The sequence below is a fragment of the Phoenix dactylifera genome, chromosome 8 (genome assembly GCF_009389715.1).
Source record: "Phoenix dactylifera cultivar Barhee BC4 chromosome 8, palm_55x_up_171113_PBpolish2nd_filt_p, whole genome shotgun sequence".
Taxonomy (NCBI): domain Eukaryota; kingdom Viridiplantae; phylum Streptophyta; class Magnoliopsida; order Arecales; family Arecaceae; genus Phoenix; species Phoenix dactylifera.
Genome location: NC_052399.1, coordinates 27,902,301 through 27,926,417, shown reverse-complemented (window position 1 = coordinate 27,926,417; position 24,117 = coordinate 27,902,301). Strand labels below are relative to the sequence as shown.

The 24,117-nt window shown below is 35.7% G+C and overlaps 2 protein-coding genes across 5 annotated transcripts; one reads left to right on the top strand and one right to left on the bottom strand.

Moving 5' to 3' along the window:
* Positions 1-1,389: 1,389 nt before the first annotated feature.
* On the bottom strand, positions 1,390-20,979 carry LOC103704883 (omega-amidase, chloroplastic-like). 4 transcript variants are annotated; one of them, XR_005513120.1, is made up of 11 exons: positions 20,834-20,979; positions 20,541-20,657; positions 18,002-18,223; positions 17,771-17,864; positions 16,996-17,070; positions 7,694-7,772; positions 7,399-7,414; positions 7,199-7,285; positions 7,018-7,100; positions 6,809-6,945; positions 1,390-2,796 (listed from the first exon to the last, which is right to left on the bottom strand). XR_005513120.1 is itself a non-coding variant. In XM_039129428.1 (10 exons), exons 1-10 carry the CDS (start codon positions 20,891-20,893, stop codon positions 6,867-6,869), a joined length of 912 nt encoding a protein of 303 aa, XP_038985356.1. In that variant the 5' UTR covers positions 20,894-20,979; the 3' UTR covers positions 6,624-6,866. The 4 variants fall into 4 exon arrangements, 3 of the variants coding, with proteins under 3 accessions (XP_038985356.1, XP_038985358.1, XP_038985357.1); XM_039129428.1 differs by lacking the exon at positions 1,390-2,796 and having other exon boundaries at positions 6,624-6,945; XM_039129430.1 differs by lacking the exon at positions 1,390-2,796 and having other exon boundaries at positions 6,624-6,945; positions 7,018-7,078.
* LOC103704884 (serine/threonine-protein kinase TNNI3K-like) lies at positions 2,803-6,102 on the top strand. The gene has a single exon (XM_008788356.4). The coding sequence runs from the start codon at positions 3,653-3,655 to the stop codon at positions 4,343-4,345; it is 693 nt and encodes a 230-aa protein (XP_008786578.2). The 5' UTR covers positions 2,803-3,652; the 3' UTR covers positions 4,346-6,102.
* Positions 20,980-24,117: the final 3,138 nt, after the last annotated feature.

Here is a 24,117-nt window from a genome sequence, read left to right as displayed (position 1 = left end):
ATACAAATCTTGCATTGATAATTATGTCTTGTCTAAAATGGTTGAAGATACGCGCATGACATAAGCCTTAATAACTTCTTCGACTGATTAATTCGATCGCAGACGTCCATCATTATCCCTCACTCAGCCATCTGCATACCAGATTCTATGCAACATTTATTAGTTGATAAGATTATGACTCATTCTCTCTTGATTGAAAAAATAGTCATAAAATTAGTCATGTGCATTACATGCACAAAATTACTTTTAGCAGGTCGGTAAGACATTGTGGCATTTGGTTGTTGCTCCATTCATAGAAGTCATTCAACAAAGTAGTATTTTCCTGTTGCTCCATTCAGTAGCCCCAGATAAGTAATTTTCTTATGTGCGAAACGAGGCAATGTAACTATTAAAATGGTAGGAGTCACTTGGCCATGACTTGGATAGGCATGCGCAATTCCATTCAACCAGAAACAAAAGAAGCCTTATCACCTGCGGAGGCATCAAAAAGAACCTGTAGGCCCCCAATAACCCAATCCAAAAAATGTCAAAGATGAACTCAGATTTTAGGCCCATGGGCAAACAGCCACCTAGAGTTCTAAAACAAGCGTAGGTTCCATCCGCCCTAGGCTTAAGTGGGCCAAGAGAAGCCTATCGGAGGCCAGGTCTGGGCCTGCTTTCAATGGTGGGCTGAATCTAGGCCTCCACTAGTCCAACCCAACCCAGTAAGACTTCAATAAAGACAGAGGCAACTTCAATAAATGCTCCAGCTTTAGCATGAGTAATCCAAGCTAGGAGCCGTCTACATTAGCAGTGTCATCATTCGGCTTCTTCACCTGAGGATTAATTAGAAGCATCACCATAAAAAACACCGCCAGTCCCTCCAGATACTGCTTAAAGCTAATCAGATATTCTATCATTACTCATATAAAATAAAAATATATAAATAATACCATCTTTATCCTCTAAATAACCTCGAACAAATCGCTGAATTCATCAGTTCCCATCACTAAGCAACAATATCCAGTGCTCCTCATAGAACAATGCCGAGGAAGAAATCAGTATAAAAGACGCCCTTACCACTAGTTTCTCCCTCTTCCCTTTTTCTTCAATTCATTGTTTCTGTACACAAAGTTAAGCAGAAACTATGAGCATCCAGCAGAAGGATCAGCAGATTAAACAAAGAAAGATACCGGCCAGTCAACCATCATCTCCCATCCAGAGATCTCCAGTAGTGGGGAGGAAGTCTCCACAGCATGGTGGATGCTGCAGGGTCTTTGCCATGTTATTCTCTGCGCTCCCAGAGACGCAGCAGCCAACCAATGCAAGTCTTCAGCAGCAGGTATCAAGCAGCAATAAGGTCTTGGTAACTCATAATGAAGAATGAGTTTAGTTTTTCAGAATTTAAATTACCATTTTCTATGACTGCACCATCAACTATGAACTGCTTGTAGATGCCCATATTTCAGCATAAATAAGAGAGAACCAAAATCTTACCTCTCCACAATATTTCAGCATTCCTCAAGCAATGTGCTGGAGACTGGAGAAGCCATCTTCCCCAACCAATGCACCAAATGATATTTTAGGACAACTCAGATCCCTGGATTTCAAAAAAGAACAGGAATTTGAAAAATTAAAAACAATCAGCAAAAATTCCTCGAGCATTACAGTGGAGACTAGAGAAGACATCTTAAATGCACCAAATGGTATTTCAGGATGACTTCAGAACCCTGGATTTCAAAAAAGAACAGAAATTTGAAGGTGAAAAATGAAAAATTGAAAAACAAACAACAAATAGTTATGGTTTAGATAGGAAAACTAGCTCTTTCTGGATGTTGAAGTATTTTTCTGTTTTGCAATCAAGGTTGACGAACTCAGAGAGGAGCTTCAACGTCAGAGAGATCTCAAGGATACTTACAAAGCTCGTCTGGAGAGCATGAAGGAATATCTCAGGTTCTGCTTAGACAATGCACAGCAGAATGGCTTCCTGCACCACATATCTAACAACCAGCAACCCTCTCATCCCACAAAACTCAATCATGAAACAATCTCAAAACCAGTTGATACAATGACCGGTGATCCTCAATTAGCAGCCATCAGGGATCAAGCAAAGATCAATGGATGGTTTATTCAGCCGCATGAGGTGAGCATTTGTATTCTTCTCTTTCAATCTTATTATCATTCTTATGTAATGCCTCTGCAGAGTGTACCCCACTAAACTCCTCCATTTGCAACAGTTGACAACACAAGACTTCATAGCATGTGAAGCAAGGATGCTAATACATAGGCATCCACGTAGAGATAATCATGCCTAAAGCTCATTAAGAGCATTATCCATGATATTGCACAAGAAATTGCAGCTTATATCCACTTTTAACCAGGAGAAAAGCATATTACAAATAAATAGGTTCTAACAAGAGGACCAAGATATTAATCAGACAGAAACAATGAAAGTTAACTACAAACCCAACAACATGAGAAAAAAAAAGCTACTTCATATGTGACATTGGGGACATGACATAGCACCAAATTCCCTCCAACAGAATAATCATATTTTGATCATGTACGGGGATTGCATTACTGTCATAAATTCTGACATCTATATAAATATTGCTAGGTAACACTTAAGTTCAGATATGCATGTCCATGGCAATCCAAGTTTGACTTTTTGATAATCCTCAAAGTGCTATTTAGAGCCGCTGGCAAAAATCAATAACATTTGTCTCAACTGTTTACTTCAAGCCAACCATAGTGATGAAATCTGTATGATATTTCATCATCTTGAGCCATCTCAGCAAGAAACAGATATTTGACAACCTGGATGGTGTATTAGTCATCAAGTACTGACTTATTTATCATGAATGAAACTATATTACAGGTTTTATGTTTATTATAGTATCATGACAAAAGTGGTTCATAACTCAACAACTTACTTTATTTTGGCTGCTAATACCGCATAAAGAATATATCTCTATGTATAATATTGTTAAAAGAATGAAGGAATGATGTGCTAAAACTTCCTTCACTTAACTGATTGTACAGTTAAAAGTTATTCAATACTGGAAAAACATTTGAACAAGCTGATATATTTACAGAAACTAAGGATCCAAGGTTGAAAAGTTATTAGTCATCATTTATCAAAAATCGTAATATCTGTAATCACAATAAACACTATAGATTAATTATCAAATAATCTATCACTATTTTTTAAGAAAAAAAAAATCTTAAGCTTTGAGCAACAACCTCGGTTGTTACAATCTCTGGACAAATTTACATGTAGCAAAAAAACAAAAAGCACATTTTGTATTGAGTGCTGAGCGGTGTCTCTGGTGTCAAGGCTTCAAGGTACCCACCTGAGATGGTTATCAGATACCAATGTTAATAACTCTTCAAGCTCACAAAAGACATGAACTTTTTATCATCATAAACTACAATCTAGTGACAGATAGCGATAGGTTGAGATTCTAATTAAGGTACCACAATGAGATGGTGTCGCTAAGTGAAGATGTTTATGATAGCAAGTTCAAAAGACATTAATTGGAACCGATCACAAGCACATCCCGAACCACAAACTTCTGGGATTAGCCTATTTGCTATGGTTATAACTGCATGCTAATTGTTTAATATCCATGCAGAAGGTAATAGACATGCTGCTTCCCATCGACAACTAACAATGAAAAATGCAATTTACTCCAAGCAGATAGAGTTGCATGAACAAATAGGCCAAGGGACAACTGCTGACATATACAGGGGGACTTGGCGAGGCCTTGATGTTGCTGTTAAGTGGATATACCCTACATACTTCCAATTAAATGAAGGTGGTGAAGCATTCTTTGCACAGGAACTTGATACTCTTTCACGTCAACACCACCCTTATGTGTTGCGATTAATTGGCGCATGTCTCCTGCCACCAGAAAATGGATGGGTGGTCACAGAGCTGTTGAGTGGAAAGACTTTAAAAGAATGGCTGCATGGGAATAAGAAGAGGCAAAGAGAAAGGTCAGTACCTCTTCCCCCTTTGAAAGAAAGGATAGAGAAGGGATTGGAAATTGCTCAGGCGATGCAATACCTTCACGAACAAAAACCCAAGGTCACCCACAGAGACTTGAAGCCAAGTAACATACTCCTGGATGATTGTTTGCATGTGCGAGTGGCTGACTTTGGGCATGCTAGATTCCTGCCTGAGGGAGAGGCAGCACTAACAGGAGAATTGGGTAAGAATCTAATGTCTACAAACTTGCGTGAAGTAATGAAGGATTGCATATTGTCCATGAAAATCATCATCCAACAGATGCCAATTCTCAAATGCCATCCCTTGCCCTTACAAAAATCTCGGCCTCAAACCTGGAAACCAGGTGACTGCTAGACTGCAGGGAATTTTTTTTTCCTTCATAGTTGGTCAGATATGTAACACACGATTTAATTGAAGCCAACCTTATCTTCAGTTCAGTTCTCAATACAGTAAAAGACTGGGCTACTGATGTGAGATTAAGTCATCAATTCATCCTGAATTTTTAGTAACGACCAGCAATAGAAAAACATCATTTCAATTAAATAACCAGGTGCATAACATGCACAGGGCTGACCTTTCATATATCCTGACAGAGGGACAAACAAATTTATGTTCAATAGTTAGCAAGAAGGAAAAAAAAACTTTGTATTAATATTAAATTAATTTGCTTCTGTAATGTTTGACTCCTAAATGCTTCGTCTTCAATTTTCAGGGACTTATGAGTACATGGCACCTGAGGTAATCCGTTGTGAACCATATAATGAAAAATGTGATGTTTATAGCTTTGGCATCATATTGAATGAGCTGATCACCGGTCAACATCCATACATAGAGACCAGCTTCAATCCTAGTAAGGTATAATCCAATCACCTGCTCAGACCTTCAAGATGAACCTTCCTAAACATGTATGCTCTAGCTTTCTAGGAACAATATGCATATGGTTCACAATAATAATGCATTTCAGATATTATCTTATGTTGAAGCAAGTCAAAATTATCTTTGTAATATCAAATAACAAGCCAAATCTAAAAATTCTGAACTTGAGTAGTCCCTAAGTACATTAAACATCATATCACAAGTTCAATATCTTTCCCCAAAAGTTACTGGGAGCTACTCCACACTTCCCAGCTACTAACAAGCAATGTATATGCCCACCAAGCTTCTGCGAAGATACTAAATTTACCCAAAAAAACTCAATGCCCATAAATAAAGTCATGCAAAAGATCAAGGTGCAATCTAGATCTTGATAAAATCATGCTGTCGTGCAATTTCTTTTCATGCAAAGATCAGCAGATAATCTTATTCTTATATGCGTTCCCTTACAGATTGCATTGGAAGTTGGAGAAGGCAGGCTTCGGCCAGCACTGCCCGAGGATGATGGCCAATTCAAAGAGCTCATAGACCTCATATGTTGTTCATGGAATGAAGATGCTTCAACTAGACCTTCATTTGCAATTATCACTTCTAACCTTAGAACGATTCAGAAGAAATTCAACTAGATTTAGATGCTTATTGTAATTAGTAATGATTATTAACATGAAAATGAAAAAGAAAAAAAAGAACCAGACAAAGCAAACATGTATGGCCTAGAGCCAACATGGTCGTTTATTCAATTTCTTTCAGGAAAAACTGGCAGTTTCTAGCTGCAATCCCACTCCAAGACTCTAATTTTGCAATTCTACAGCAGAATATTTCTTTCTTAATTCATGTTTCAGAATACATAACCATGCATGAATGCAATTACGGGAGTCAAGAGGCCCTGGCTTAAGTCAAATTCAGTTTTATGTGTTTCTGGTCTAAGTCACATGAATACAACATTATCTCCTCCAGAGGGAGAGTGACTTGACAGCGGTGGTTGGCAAATATGGGCCCAGAATGGGTAGTTTTATAGTTTGGGAGGCAACATTTCCTCCAAAGTCTGACCTGAGAGGGTATTGAGACAATAATATAGCTTGTATAGCTTATATCTGAGAAAACAAATATTAGTATTTCATATGTAATGATTTCTAATAATGCCAAGACATCATTATGCTGGAATGCAGGGAGAAAAGAATTCTTCTGCAGACAAGATGTTAGACAAACAAGTGGCAACAATGGCATGACACAACATACTATTCGTAAAAATACAGTGTGAAGTAAAGCGGCATGGCTTTCTTTACTGGTATTTTGTGAGTTAAACTTGGCTGAGGGAATACAAACAAAATATATTGAATTCAATTTTGAAATTTGTTGTGAAAACCTCGAAGTTTCCCCAAGTACCCACACCCAAGACTTAGAAAGGGGTATGATAATGACACTTGGGTGTGGATCTGCAAGAAGAAATTCCTAACAATTACCCAATATTTAGACACATATTTACACCTGACAATCGTACTCAAGTCCATGTAACATAGATCTTCAATCAATAAAACCCATACAAACTTACTTGTTATTTAGATTTGTATACACTAGTAGCACAATGAAAATAGGATCAGAAGCACGTAATTCACATAAATTTTTCATATACAAATATATTAGAGCTCATGTCCCATCTTTTGCTTGTTCAACATTTTATGTTTGTGTTGCTTTCTGTAGTTCTGAAATCTGAATTGTACTGAAGTAGACATAGATACATTATTAATCAAAGAAAAGATCAAGAAGACAAAGTTTGACTAGACTGAAGAATAAAATTTGAGCAAACATCAGTTACCAGAAAAGCAATTCCTGAAGTTATAGATACAACAATCATATCTGATATTTCTCATAAATTATTCTGCTACTAGTTAATGTACTTCAACATATGGATACAACAAGAAAGAGGTAATAGAGGAGCCATGCTAGTTCTTATCCAACTGAATAACTTCATATTAGAGATGCAAGAATATTTCCATGAGCATCACTGAGCATTCCCTCCAAGGACATCAACCATCTTGTACATGTCTCCCTGCCTTTGCACCTCAAGAGGAAGGTACTCCCTGCAGACATTCCATTGTTTAGTTAGATATGTGAATCTTAATGATACTTCAGTGACTACTACAGAACCATACCTCTGGAACTGGATCAGAGAATAATCGATCTCCGCAATGACGGTTGTCTCTTCATTCCCCGCTGTTGCAATTATTTCACCGAACTTCAAAAATGTGAAAAGTAAAAGACTTACTAAAAGGCCTCTATATAACAGCAGTTGTCATGATACAGAGCAATTTGCTACCTTTATTTTACACTTACCGGTCCAACAAGACCAGAATGACCCCATGTAATGTAATCAGCACTGGTATTAGGGTCCTGGGCTGGTGCACAAGTTGCAACAAACAACTGCCATGGAAATTAGTATTATTTAAGCTTAATTTGGAAAACAGGATTTATGCATTAGGAAGCATAAAGCAAGTGAAATGAGGAGAAAAAAGCAAAAAGCAAGAGATTATTACCTGATTATCAGCAGCCCTGCATATATGCAATGATTGAACCAAATAATAGCAATAGTTAGCGCAATTGAAGTTACATTTCAAGTGAAAATTAAAAAGGCATATGCAAGGATGCATCATGCATGTGCATGTTCACACATTATGGACCATCTATCAGTTTGTGTTCATAATCCATATGCAAAGGACACATATTTTTCTTCAAAACAATTTCAGTTTAAGAAAGTCTATAACACATAAGGAAAATGACCGTCCAAGGCAATGAAAGAAGTCTAAGCAAACAGTTATAATATGTTTGGACCTTGCTCTTTGCATCAATTCCCACAGCAATTCACCAGTACTCATGTTAAATGCTCCAGGATAGCATATCAAATGAGCCCCTGAGGTCAAAGACACAGGCTACAATCACCAATCTTTTATAACAAGCTCCAATATCACAAATTTAAAAGTCAAATATCAGATATATTGACGCTGGAATATAATTGTGAAGGAAACATCTCTTGATTTTTAAGATGTTATCCTAGCTGAGAAAAAAAATGAACTATTTGAATAGAACATTGCAATCTAACACTACATGATTTTTACTATTTAGATATTGATGGTTTTTATTCAACCCACGCAAAGTGTCAAAAAATTCCCATTGAAGAATATACTTAGCAGATTGTAAGTCTAGGATGTGTGGACCTTTTGCTTGATGTTTCTGTTGTAACCAGTTTGATGTCCTTCGTATCCCTTACACAACTCTCGAGTGCATCATCCAAACTTCTTTCTCATCTTCATTAATATAGATCTGGACATATGCTTCCCTCTTTTGTGTAAGTGGTCTGACTGATCAATAATTTTCCCATTAGCTTTGCAGCTTTTCTGGAACTCTAGAACTTAAGGGAAGGAAAAATTTGACAGAGTAGCTCAATTGTATTGCCTTGAGTATCAAGGCTGAGAATCATCTGAAGTCCCATGCATCCATGGAGATTGTTTGTCTTTGTTCCTTCTGACAAACTTATAGCATCACTTAGTCGTACCGCTCTCTATTGGTGGATTGATAGAGAATGGCAGTAAGCTGCTATCTTATGGACTACACTTTGATCTTGTCCCCCACCATTACTCCATGGATACGGTTCCACTTCCTTATCTACAGTTTGCTGATGGATTTCTTAGACATATTAATTTGTTTTTCTGATACCTTCTGAGAAAACTCTCACTTTATGATTTATTATGATCTAAAAGAAAGGGTTACATAAGATTCCAAGCTGCTAGTTAAGGACCGGCAGACAACAAAACAAGAACCATAGAAGGTGGCAGTCTACTGTTGACAATGAATATTAGCATAGAACAGTGATCTAGTGTCAAAAGCGCACCAAGAATGCATTACAAGGTGATCCTTGCTAGAAAAGGTGACATTACCAAATTTTGGATACATGAATCAGCCAAAAAAAATAACAAAGAAATGAAATGCATATTAAGGCCCTGTTTGGGGGAGCTTTTAGAGGGCCGAAAAGCACTTTCTTGCCCTCCAAAAGTACTTTTAGATAAAAAATTGTTGCCCAAGGTGACAAGCCAAGAGGGGGGGGTGAATTGGTTTCTCTTAATTTTTACTATCTTACTTATGTCAATTGATGAGTTAGTGGAATTTAACAAAGCACAATACAAACACACAAGAAGTATAGTGGTTCGGTGCTCTTCTAAACACCTACGTCCACTCCCCAAGCGACCCCTTGGAAATTCACTATAATTCCGCGGATTACAGTTGGATTGTTTTCCGGGCTCACAATCCAAAAACCTTTACACTTTGGTTTTCCGGGATCACCAAAAACCTATATTGGTTTTACGGGCTCACCAACGAACCTATGTTGGTTTTCCGGGCTCACCAACGAACCTTTACAATTGGTTTTACGGGTTCACCAATAAACCTACACCGTTGATTTTGCGGGCTTACCAACAAACCTTTACAAGGTGATTAATAAAAGAAGTAAGAAGATTTAAGCTCCTAGATGAGCAAATATAACAATTATAATCTACAAAGAAGAGTTTAGAGAATAGTTATCGCTTGATGAGACTTCTCTCTTCTTTGTCAAGGATGCTTCACTCTTCAAGGGTGGATGGAGCTCTTAATGACTCTTGGAATCTGCTCAACCACTTTCTTTTGACTCTTGAATGAAGCACTTGGATGAAGAAGATTAAGGCACTTGTCTTTCTTGCGTACTCTTTGATATTTTGCAAAAGGATGTTTTCTCTGATGAATAGTGTCACTTTAAATAGTTTCCTTCATCCATTGGACAAGCCCCAATGGTTAGAATTCAAAAACTAGCCCTTACTCACTGTTGGAAGGTCAAAAAGTACTTTTGCAGAACTAGCCGTTATGCTTCTGCCCGTGCTTGGGTCGACTCAACTTTTACTGGGGTCGACCCAACTTTCACTTGGGTCGACTCAACCTTTCCTTGGGTCGACCCTCTCAGAACCACAGAACCTTGTATTTCAGCCTTCCTTCACTTGGGTCGACTCAACATCTTTTTGGGTCGACTCAAGGTTCAGATGGGTCGACTCAACTTCCACTTGGGTCGACCCTCTCAGAGTTTCCAGAGAACCTATTTTTGAATGTCATTGCCTTTGGGTCGACCCTCTCAGTGTTTGGGTCGACTCAAGTTTGGGTCGACTCAACTTCCTCTTGGGTCGACCCTCTCAGTGTTTTCAGAGAACTGTTTTCTTGAGGCTTGAGAGGCTTGAGGTTTGGGTCGACTCATCCTTTCCTTGGGTCGACTCAAGTTTGGGTCGACTCAACTTCCTCTTGGGTCGACCCTCTCAGTGTTTCCAGAGAACTGTTTTCTTGAGGCTTGAGAGGCTTGAGGTTTGGGCCGACTCATCCTTTCCTTGGGTCGACCCAACTACTGTTCATCCGTGCCATTTTTGCAGAAGTGTGCCAGATGCTTTCTTGATGTGCCGGGGTCGACCCAACCAACCTTGGGGTCGACTCAATCCACACTTTGCTGCAACTCAAGGTTAGATTCATCCATATAAACAATGAAATGCATCTTTATCTTATTATACGAATTGTACTGAGAGTAACAGACTTATAAATGATGTATCGAATTAACTTGTAACATACTTTTGATTATTGTATTAATCATCAAAATACCACTATCATCCTCAAAAATGGTGTTTGGTAAAAATTTTGGGAAGCTGTTTCAGCTTTTGCGGGAAGCTGAAAACAGCTTTTTGGCAGAAGCTCCATTTTTGACCAAAATACCCCCATCTTAAAAAAAAATTTCTCTCCCACTGCATGTTCCTCTCCCACCCAACACCCCCCGCCCCGCCCCGCGCCGCTGCAGCGCCGCACCCCCTCCCTCTCCCCCGCCGCCGGTGGGGAGGTGTCGAAGAAGAGGGAGATGGGTCGATCTTCCCCTTCCAGCGGCCGCCGCCGGCCACAATTTCTCCGTCACAGACGGATGGGAAGGTGCCGAAGAAGAAGGAGGTCCCCACGGTGGGGAGGTGTCGAAAAAAAGGAAGAAGGGGGCGCCCTGCCCCTTCCTGCGGCCGCCGGCGGTCACGACTCGCCGGCCTCCTGTGTCTGCCTAAGGAGTTTCCCACGGTGGGGAGGTGCCGAAGAAGAGGAAGAAGAAGGGGGCGCCCTCCCCCTTCCTGCGGCCACTGCTGGTCACGACTCGCCCCCCTCCCGCATCCGCCACGGCCCGGCCCCTTTCCGGCGCCGTCGGCCTCGCGGGAGGAGAAGACGTCCCAGGGGGCCAGCCGCGGCAGCCAAGATTGCCGCAGGCGCCGCCGACCACGGCCCGGCCCCCTCCCGCGGCCACCATGGGTTGGCCTCCTTCTGGCGCCGCCGGCCGCACGGGAGGAGAAGAAAGGAGAAGGGGGGAGAGGAAGGAAGGAGAAGAGAAGAAAAAAAGAAAAGAAAAAGAAAAGGAAAAAAAGACGAAAAGGAAAGAAAAAAAGAAGAAAAGAAAAGAAAAGAAAAAAAATAAATAAATAAATAAATAAATGCATAAATAAATATTTATATAAATGAATGAACGAATGAATAAATAAATAAGATAATAAATAAATATATTTCAATGAATAAAATAATAAATAAATAAATAAATAAATGCATAAATAAATATATATACGAATGAACGTATAAATAAATAAATAAATAATGAGTGAGTGGCAAATAATCTGATCTTTATGATATTGATAGGTACAGTGAATTTGTCACCATTGCAAATAGTTAAGTAAAGAGATAATCTGTTAAAGAGATAAATTATCATTGGAAGGATAAAAAATTAATTTACACTAATAATTATAATATTTTATATATTTATTGTTGTATTATACTATAAATATAATATTATATTACATTATATCATAATACATTAATATGTTATGTTAAATAATTTAATATTATGTTATACTATGAGAAATTAATTTATATTAATAATTATATTATTTTATACCTTTATTATTGTATTATACTATACATATTATATTATATTACATTATATCATAATACATTAATATGTTATTTTAAATAATTTAATATTATGTTATATTATGAAAAATTAATTAATACTAATAATTATAATATTTTATATCTTTATTATTGTATTATACTATAAATATAATATATATTACAATATATCATAATACATTAATATGTTATGTTAAATAATTTAATATTATGTTATATTATTGAAAATTAATTTACTCTAATAATTATATTACTATTATGCTATGCTATGCAATGTCATATTACTATATTATAATAATATTATTTTATATTACAGTAATATTATACTATATCGTATATTATATATTAATATATGTTATGTTTTATTATGCTCTATTGTATAATACTATGCAATGTTTTTTATGGTAATTTTGTCATACAAAAGTACTTTCTCAGTTTGTTTACCAAACATATGTTAAAGTGCCACACCACTTTAGAAATGTAGGCCCTGTTTGGGGGAGCTTTTGGAGGACCAAAAAGTACTTTCTGGCTCTCCAAAAGTACTTTTAAATAAAAAATGGTGTTTGGTAAAATTTTCAGAAAGCTGTTTCAGCTTTTTTGGAAAGCGGAAAGAAGCTCCAATTTGGAGCTTTCCAAAAACGCTATTTTCAGCTTTGTCGGAAAGTTATTTTTTTGGACCAAAATACTCCCATTTAAATCACACTTTTTTTCCAAAATCCTCATCCCGCCTCTTCCTCTCTCACCCATCCTCTCCCTCCCCTTCTCTATCTTCTTCTTCCTCTCAACACCGCCGCCTCTGTTCCTTCTTCTTCTTCTTTTTTCTTTTTTTTTTGTTTTGGGAGCTCATGGCTGCCCACGGTGGCAGCCACCATGCCGGCCGCCACCCATGGCCAGCAACCCCTCTATATTTCAATGAAATAAAATAATAAATAAATAAATAAAAAATAAAAAAAATAATGAGTGAGTGGCAAATAATCTGATCTAAATAAATAAATAAATAAATAAAAATATTAGTAATTAGTTAACCAATTTTATCACCTAGTTAGCAAATTTGTTAGAGAAATAAATAGTCATTAGAAGGATGAAAAATTAATTTACGCTAATAATTATAATAGTTTATATATTTATTATTGTATTATACTATAAATATAATATTATATTACATTATATCATAATACATTGATATGTTATGTTAAATAATTTAATATTATATTAAATTATTATTCTATAATACATAATGTTATAGTACTATATTATAATAATATTATATTACATCACATTAATATTATAATATATCATATATTTATGTATTAATACATATTAAATTTAATTATGCTCTGTTGTATAATACTGGTAATGTCCTTTATGGTCATTTTGTCACACAAAAGTACTTTCTCAGTTTGTTTACCAAACATATGTTAAAGTGTCACAGCAATTTAGAAATGTAGTTACCAAACAGCAAACAGCTTTTTATAAATGCTCTGTTTAAGACAGCTCTACTTCCAACAGCTCTACTTCCAAAAGCTCTACTACCAATAGCTCTCCCAAACAGGGTCGTAGTTATCAAACAGCAAACAGCTTTTTATAACAGCTCTACTTCAGACAGCTCTACTTCCAACAGCTCTACTGCCAACAGCTCCCCCAAACAGGGCCTAAGACTTACAAAGTTGAAGTTAAATTCTTAAACCTAGTTCCTACCACATCTGGACTTCATGATCAGATCAAGTCGCTACGGATCTTCATGTTCCTAAACTTAGTAAAAAAAAATCATGTTAGACCTACATGCTCTCAAACTAACAAGTCAAGTTGAAATGAACCTCTAGGTCCCTCAACTAGTTTTGTTTTCTCTTGTGATGTCTGATGTAACTCAATGCAAAACAAATACGAATACATTATTCATTCACACGCATTTAACTTAAGCATTGTAATACAAAGGAATCAAAATTAATAGAAGAAAATTTTTATATTATTTTAGTCTTCTTTTCAGCATTTATACAAGGTCATTTGATTGAAGTTAGCCCAATATCAAGGGTTGGCTAACAGAAAATTCTTAAGCTAGCTAGAACCACAAACAAACATGAACAAAAATGTCCTCTCCTATAGGTTCAATTATATTATAGGATTTTTTGCATGAATACCCTCCTAAATATCGATTTTTGCATGAATACCCTCCCAAAATTGATATTTGCATATATACTTTCTTAAAACACTTGTTTTGTTATTCTACCTATTTTTTATCTTTATTTTTACATATGTACCCACACCATCTAACAATGTTAAAAAATTAACGATTTCAAATTAAAATGACTAAAATACCCTTAATAGATAGATGGGTAAAAAAATATTTCTAAAACGATCGCGATGGGGGATAAAAAAGTAATTTCAATTTTTTATTTTATTTTTAGTTAAAATAAATATGGTTTTTATTAATGGTGTTAAAAGAATCATTATATTAGGGGCATTTATGCAAAAATAGTATTTTATGAGGGTACAGAAATAAATATAAATTTGGATTTTTTGTATGGATACCCTTCCAAATATCGAATTTTACATGAATACCCTTCCAAATTAAATTGTATGTATACCCTCGTAAAACTCTGTTATTGTACAAATGCCCCCAATATAACGGTTATTCTAACGGAGTTAAAAAAATCAAACTTATATTAATTAAAAATAAAAAAATGAAAATTATACTATTGTCCCTATATTCTTCCGAGATCGTGATCAATTTGCATGTCTACCCATTAAGGGTATTTTAGTCATTTTAATTTGAAACCATTAATTTTTTAACGTTGTTAGATAGCATGGGTACATATGCAAAAACAAAAATAAAAAAGGTAGAATAGCAAAACAAGTGTTTTATAAGGGTATACATGTAAATATTAATTTTGGATGGGTATTCATGCAAAACCCAATATTTAGGAGGGTATTCATGCAAAAAATCCTATAAATTTTAAGAGGGTATTCAAGCAAATTTGAATTTTTAGAAGGATATTCATACAAAAAAATCCTATATTATATAACTAAAATAGAAGCTTAGCTTGTGTTGAGCTCTCCATTCGCCACATGGATGCCTATATTAGTAATGTTAGTAATGCATTTCTTTATTTTGGATAATAAGTAGAGCTCTTACTCAATAGGGTTCTTCTTTTGGGACGTATTAATAATGCATTAGTATGGTCCTTTATTTTAGATAATAAGCAAAACTCTCATGTAATATGGTTCTTTATGTTGGATAGTCTATTGTATATATCTACAATGACTATAGTCATTCATCAAACTTCCTGCTTTTGATGAGAACTAATCATATTCATCAAAAAAAAAATTTGCTCTTAATAAGTTTATAAATTCTTAATACCTTCCTTCTTGATAAATAAATTTCTTACTTTTGATAAATGTATCTCTTATAACACAATAGTTATTGTTATTATAGTTGGTTTTGATGTCAATAACAACTGTTATTTTCATTTGCATCATTTTTAACTAAATATTTTTTCAAAGTTCAATTTTTTGCATCAATTTTTCTAAGAAAATGTATATTTTGAGAAATAATATGTTTATCAAATGAAAGGTGATTAAAACTATCACTATTTTTTGTTATTACATATTGCTATTATAATATCCATCATACAATATTAAATGCTAAATTAATAAAGTAATATATATTGTTGCGAAAAATGGTTATTATTTACATTTATAGCTGATATAAGAGGAAGATAGGTCTATAAGGGTCACTTATTAATAGATATCTATTATAAGCATTATATTATTTGTTGCCTTAATGATAAGTGAGTAAAGTACTAGATAATAGAGTATCTTACTACCATCAACATTTAGTATCAATTAAAGGTAATTGATACTTAAAGTTATTTGTTTAATGTGAAACAAAAATTTGGCTATTAAAGATTTCTATTTATTATAATTTATCATATGTCTAATTATATTTCAAGAACAAAGGAAAAACTATACCTGGTGCATCGCGCATATTGTACTTTTTATAGATGCCTATAAAATGAGCGTTAAATTTGTGATTTGACAACCAATTTTAACTAAAATTTCTTATTTATTATAAAAAGAGGGGAAATACAATAAATTGATAATTTTCAATTCTAAAAATCTGAAAAAATAAGCTAAGTTATGACTAAAAAATTTTAATGTCAACAATTCATTTAGCCTTTGCCCATTAAATATTGTCATCCTCTTTGAAGTTTTTGTTGCTTTTGCTTTCACTTTTCCAATGATAGACATGCAAAAATTCTCTCTTTTAAATCTAGCCCCTTGCTTATCAGCAACTACAAGAGTAGTTCTTTGAAATGCGATGAATGTGGCCACCTATGCAGATGACGTCTTCCAACCACACAGCTTACCTATATGTTATCATATTGCATATGGATAGAAAAGGTGGTCAACTTAGCATTCCACGACTACATATGCAGCCTGTGTAGAATTGTCCAGCTGCATATACAACATGCTTAGCATTGTGGGGCCATCTATACAAACCTCTATTATGTGGATGTAAGCAGATGGAGGGGGTTCAAGCTGATAGAAGGTCATACATAGATTTGAAGTGGGGCAAGTACACGAATTAATAATATTAATATGTTACTTATGTTATAACCATTGCTATTAGTTATAAAGTATTATGTAATAAGAACTAATTGTTAGTTGTCGTTGTTGTTGTTGTTCTTAAAATTGCTGCTGTTTATCAAAAAAATATTACTATAGTTATTGTTGTTTTTATTGTATTTAGTATATTTATTTATTTTAAATAGTTTAAAATACTAACTACTTATGCACTTTGCAGTCCCTTAACTAGTTGCATGCTTCAACTGCCTTTTAAAGCATTGTGTGGAAATATCTTTTCATTCCTCTATTCCTTCATTTTTTTGGTCATAACATCTAGCTCTTAACGGACCTTCTAACTTATACCATTTTCTGCTCCCATGTATTTGCTAATCAGTATATACCCTCATCTTCTCCTAAGCTCAATGTATCTATATACATCACTATATGCTACAAGTTTAGCCCGACCAATTTCATGCAACTACACCAAAACAAACAAATATTAAGTAATAAACATGAATTGCATGGAGCCAAGGTAAAGATAGTATGTCAACATGATTAATAAAGGGAAAAAAGGATACCTCTAGATCCATACAACATTGCAAGTTCTGGAAAACGGATATCATGACATACACCTATCCCAATACGCCCTACATCTGCACCAATCTTCCACATCAGTTATTTGAAATATATGGGATTCTTAAAAAAGAAGCCAAATAAACAGTTATCACATCCTCAAATCTATAGTTATAAGAGAAACTCTAATGGAACATGAGATATATAATGATTTAATTTTAGATAATTCTAATACTGGCATTGTAGCTTTAGATGATTCAGAAAATTAGCCACCTCAAGCGTCAAGCTTTAATCTTAATTATCTGCCAATTCCTTGACCTAAACCAAATAAGGTTGGATAGTGGCTTTATTACTCCAAATGTTATTTCACTAAGATATCTCAATAATGTTCTTAATTTCAGAAAATCAATTTTGTTTCACTGAAAGAAATCCACATCAAGAATCATCTATATGCTGATTTTTTTTTTCGAGATGTTATATGCTAACATATTCAAAAGTATAACTTCATCTGATTTGGAATGTGGTCTCAAATTATTCAGGAGTTCATTGATTATTGATAAAGCATTAGATAGTTGGAGGTAAGGGCCATATGTTATTGTCCAATTCATCGCTACCTTTTCTCAAAAAAGACATAGAACGCAAATAGCTAATCTTAAGTTTGTCGAGATTAGTAATCAAGCATAAAATGTTCATCCAGCATTTTATTTGGGGTACTTGGTGCAAAGTGAAATTGGTGCAAGATAATTGAATAATGTAACAGCACTCAGCCTTGAGAAGTACCTGTGTCTACAATAGTTGGTTCCTCTCCAGCTGTAAGAAAATCAGATTCCCTGAAGGTAACCTCTCCCGGGATGTCAAAATCAAACAGATGCAGCTGTAAATCATATCAACGTCACTAAAACACTAGACTTTTCTTGATCCATCAATTATGACTGAAGAACTTAGTGTACTTGGAAGTGTACTTTTTTTTCATAATTATATGAATCACATGAAAAGCAGTACAGTCCTTACTTTTCTATGCTTGGCCTTTAACTTCCCGTCTGGTCCAAAAACACAACATGTGTTAAATAACTGACCTGCAGCCAGTTCAGGTATTGATCCACCTACTATCGTGATTGCATTACAAAGAGCAACTTCTGATAGCATTGAGATTGATGGGCATGCAGCTTCAGCATCTATATCCTCCGCATATTTTGACAAGTTCTGAAGTGATAAAGGACAATTCCATATTTCCTATTATAAATGTTTTAAAAAAAATAACTCCCACATGATTTTTCAGTTAAGCATAAGCAAAGATTAGGACTTGTGAATAAAAGTGACTGACAACAAGCAAAATTTCGACAGTCATACTCATATCATTTTACCACCATGTTTTCACTGTCAAATTTAAGAGGCAGACGCCAATTGTTAGGACAAAATTATTATAAATTACAATTAAAGCTACAAATCTTCTATGCAAATGTCGATGACTACATCAGAAGTACTAAATCAAATTTAGCCATAATAGAAGTTAAACCATCATTCCATAGGCATCAAAATAACAAATTAAGTTTAGAAAAGGAATGGTCAAGAAACAGATTTTGCAGTCACAACAACAAACTCTTCCGGTTCATAGTATATTCTTCGATACAAGCTACAGGTTGAGATGGCTCCAGTAGATCAACCTATAAATCAAGGTGCAATGCCAACTTATAATCTTTCATGACCATACCTTATGTTATTTTGATGCACTCGCAACAACTATAAGAAACTAATACCTAGTCATTATGAATCCATAAAAGGAAATAAAGTGAAAAGACAGAGATAAGTCTTATTCCGTTTGGATTTGGCCATAACTGGATTTGCTAGCTCCAATCCCAAGTCAAGTCCTCTAAAGTAGAAACTATCTTCAAACCCCTTAGAAATCCCATTCCAATATTCTCTTGTCTACATTTTCTTCTAACCTTTCAACATGAGTGGCCAAACAATCTCATATAGTTTTCACTTGTAATCTTCAATGATTCTACTACTAAAATTCCCTATTCAACTTGATGTCGTCTATGATTTTTTTGATTTTACCAAATACCCACCTCAATATTCTCTTAGCACCATGCTCCTTGTAACACTTGTCCACCCTGTCAAATCTCTTAATAGCAGTCGCACAAAACTTCCCGTCCAGTCTAAATGAAATTCAATGATTACATGACATCTAAAGGTGTATTTCTGTTTAATCCACCCAACTTCAATCCTAGTTTTGACATTGTTGTGTCTCTCTATCTCTTGTATAAAAGATGCTAGCAAGAGAGAGATTCTTTTTTTTAATGTAAATCCCAAACCAAAATAGGCCTGTGAACTTGTTCATTATCTTTTAGATGTGTTCTGAACATATGTATCATGAAGCATCCAACTGGCCTTGCAGAAGAAACCTAAAATCTGCAATTTCCAAATTGGACCACCCATCTCATATCAAACTAGACCACTCATCATCATTACAAATACCATTGGCTAATGGAGCTGCATTTTAATTAAGAGTACATAAATCCATGATGAATGCAAACCAAGTTTCAAAGAGAATATATGGAGAGATTGGTAAGCACAATAACTATAAGTAGTCCAAACAGCTTTTTTCTTTTTTGACGGGGGAGCAGGGGGTTAGGGTGGATACAATTCTATTGTTGATATTAAAAAATCAGCTCGACGATTAATCATACTTGTATGTAGAAAACATAATTTTCAAAAATTCTTTTTATTTGTCTAAGCCTTTAATTGTCCATGCACTCTCATAACTTCATAATCCAGCACATAAGTTTGATAATGCATTGGTTTATGCAATTTTTCCTCCCTATTATAAATGTGTATCATGTGCTCGCATCTATTCATCAAGCATTTCTCTACTCTTGAAGATTGATGCAACCTCTTAGAAGATAGTATACTCCAAGATTTAAGCCAACAGAAATTTCGATTCAGATCTGAAGTTAGGTCTGAATCCTGACATTTTCAAAGTTATTTCTTTCAATGATGATATAAACAGCCTCTGATCTGATTTTCTATCGGCAAGATTTCTGCTGTTTGGCAGCAGTGCTGTAAGACAGGAAGAGAGGAGATAGGGCAAAGTAGAGCAAGATAAAGAAGAATACAAAGGATAAAGAAGAATACAAAGAATAAGAAGAAGAGAGACTACTTTAAGACCAATCAGGGTTCCTAGTTAAGAAAAATATACCCGATTACTGTTCTTGATTGCAACTAACTTTCCACCAAAAAAAAAAAAAAATCATACTTACCGTACCCCTACCTTTTCTTTTATTAGTGACTCTTGTCCTTGAAATATCCGTTGTCAAGCACCAAACCCCCTAAAGAAGCATCTAATAAAAATCACCAGTTGCCAATGTACAAGATAATATTCCAAGGTTTTCATTTTGAGATTCAAATACCAACACATCTCAATTAATTAATAAGAAAGTACACACATTTGCAATTACTAATATTAAATTGAAGATGTGTTCATAGAATGTTATATTAAGCTTCCAATCGAGCATCACCATTCTGTTGCATCGGAAGACATAGATCTTACAGGCAATACAACCAGCTTTGCACCCTTCCTTGCTGCATCTTCGATCGATTTCCGAGCATGAGCAATGTTCCTCTCCTTGTCCGGAGTGACCAGCAACTGGCAGAGTGCAATCTTGAACTAAATCCCAAGTCAAAAGTTACCATACATTAATCAACTAAAAACCCCAAAAAAATTGATACATGATTCATTAATAATTTCCAACTCACAAGAGAATAAAAGAATGAAGATAAATTTTGGTCGATTTGAATTTTAATTTGAGATCAATCAATGATTAGACGAGTCCAGAGAGAGACCTTTGGGATCTTTGGTTGGGGCGGAGGGATCGGGGGCGGGATCCGGGCGTTGGAAACCATAGCTGGCGGGCCAAGTCGCTCACCGTTATGAGCAGGGGTTGACCGTACAAAAGAGAGATGGTGAAGCAAAACTGGTTTCCCCAAAGAACAGCCGGAGGTATAAATTTGATAGTGTTGGGCACGTGCGGTGCGCGTGACAAACTGTGGCTGCAAATTCTGAAGTCAGAGTGCAGGCCGCTTGATTGGGTCTCTCAGCAGGATTTTTTTTTTTTTTTTGAATCCGATTTGTTATAGCATACGTGAATAAATTCATGAGAATCAGAATATAAAATATTAAAAAAAAATTATAAAAAATATTTGTAGCTGAGTTCTATAATATAGTACTCATGCTATTAGCATAATTAGCTTTCCTGTAAAAGGGTGTTGTCTCAAAAAAAAAAAACCAACGAATGTACGGATCACCAACAATCTTAAAACAAAACGATGAAGTCGAATGTTGAAGCATATTTTAGGCCCTCAAGCCAGATTTTATTTTAAAAAATATGAAAGAGATAAGAGCTGCCTAAGAGCAACTATTTTTTTTTTTTAAGAGAGAAAATAAACTAACGTTGGAAATTAGATCAGTTATCGTGCTACTATTCACCTAGGAAGTTTCGCCAGAAAGATTTACAAGTATGATCTATAGGATCTTTCAGAACCCCAAAAGATCCGAATCTATATTACAAACTGCTTGTGGCTTCATCTCATCCACTCCTGCATAGTGCTACAGGGCACCCAATATGTGACGAAAGTACTCTTCACATGTGGGAAATGGCAAGAAGGGGTTCGTGCAGCTCAAAGAACTTACTTTTTTTTTTTTAGAGTCTTATGAGGTTTTGTTTCCTATACTGGAGGTCAGATGATTATAAAATTGCTAAAACAAGCAGTGTGGCCTGTATAAACTTATGGACGCATAAATTACCTTCTGCATAGCCTCCACGGTGAATAAGAACGCAAGAGGCAAAGGTGGCAGGTGGGGCCAAGTCTGGGTATCTTCAAAGTGGGAGCCATTCGAGAGTACATTTATCTCCAAACCTTTTGGAGATAGCCAGAGTAGGGACATACCAGGTGCTTCACTATTTCGATTCCCAAATAATGTATTACATCAACCCTCATTCCGAAGTAGCACTCACTACCTGTCACAGAAGACAGCTTTTTCACCCTATCTACGTAAACACATCTTTTTTCTTACGTGATCTCCTCAGCCGAGAGGAAAGAAGATTCGGCAAAATTGCGCAGCTTCACAAGGTCCAATGATCCATCGAGTAATCCAGCTTTGCAAAATAAAGACATCACCGCAGCTAATAAAGCGCATCCATCCTCTACATTAGAAGACGATCAAAAGAAAGACCTGAGTGCGATGCGTGTCTGATTTCTTCACGGCCGCATGCCCGTCATAGTTAAAGACGCCAAAACATCTGTAGCAACCACCTATTTTCTGGCTACTCTATCGGATGTGCGGCACGTGTCAAGCTTCTTCGCATCTCCATGTTGGTTGCAGCATAGATCATCCACAGCGCCCCCTCTTATTTCATGACCATTGGTCTTATTCCATGACCATTGGATTTTGATGCATCCAAGAGTTACCCCGAAAGCAATATATATATATATATATATATATATATATATATATAATAGTGTCCCAAAGTGAGGAGGTTTCTAAAATTAGAGCGTAACTAAATTTGAGCCCTGGTCTGATCCTATCCGACAAGCTGAAGAAAAGTCGCAGAATAGAAAAAAAAATGTTGTATTAGAAGAATGGGAGGGGATAGGCAGAACATGCCTTCCTCTCCCTACAATCTGCCCGTATCATTTATGGAGCATGTGACATTTTTTATTTGGATGGTAGGGACGGATGGGTCAGAGCCTCTTCAATAGGCCCTACCCTATTCCCCATCCGGTCCTAATCACTAGATGTTCAGAGGAGACAAAGGTCAAATCAGGGTGGTAGCTTCGTATCAATAGGAAATTAATGTAGGGATGGTGCAGTCGATACAACTGTGATGTGCGGAAGTGCGCTATATGCTGCAGTCGCTTCCGCCTATTTGTGCAACCTGAATTGAGGCTTGTTACCGCACCTCTTTGGTGGCTCGGATTAGGTATACCACACCTTTTACTTTGCACAGGGAGGGTAGCTACGACGTAGCGGCCTTCAACATTCCACGGGGAGAAGAGTGGAAACGAAAGTAGGTACAGAGGGCAACTGGTATGGAAAGTTGCTTTCCTCTCTCAAGTCCATAAGCAAGGCACATTGTCAAGTGGCTACCATACAGGGAAAAAAAGTCTCGGGGTGTGAAGGAAGAAAATTTTTCAAAAAATATATTTATTTATTTTCTAAAAGATTATCAGAAAGAATTGATTTTTTGAAAAAAAAAATAGCTTATCCGATGCATCCGCAGAGATCTGCACCATTTTTAGTAAGACAAAAAAAGGCTTCAGTTAAAAACAACTTATTCCCAAAAAATAACGACTTTTACAAATATGGTGGGAGATTCAAAACAAAAAAGAAAAATTTACGAAATCCCCCCCACCCCTCTTTGGATCTGCTAGTAAGATTTTTTTTTAAATGGTGAAAAAAATAGATCTGGTTGTGGATCTAATGGAAACATGCTCACTTTGGAAACGAAGCGAACACCATGATCGAATTGATGTGGCTTAGCATGGAGCTGCGATAGTCGGTTCGTGATCTCACCTTACCATTTTTGACACTTTTTTTTGGTAGCATCATCAAGGGGTTGCTGCCGGTTGCGGCAGCCTTCCATATCTTGGGAGACCCTAGGAAAAAAAAAAAGAGAGAGAGAGTAGGAGAGGGTGGTATTGTTAGGGATTGATGCCGGTTGTGGCAGCCTTAGGAGGGAGAAGGGGAAAAAAATAAAAGAAGGTAGTAGGAGAGAAAGAACATGGAGACTTCCCTAAAAAAAAATATTAAAATATTTGCAAAAAAAAGAAAAAAAAGTGATAAAAGTGATTTTATTTTTTTGTTCCATCATATTCGGTACATCTCAGAGATTATATATACTTGTGTACGACTCTATACAAGAAAAGTAATAAAAAATGATATAGGATCATACTAACAATAAAATTATTACTGACTGATACAAGTTGTTATGTGATCCCTAAAATCAATCTAACAAGATCATATTAATAAAAATAATAATATAGATTGATACAAAATCACGATAATAAATAAAAATATTATGGATGATGTAGATTGTTACGTGATCTCTAAAATTATGCTAACATTC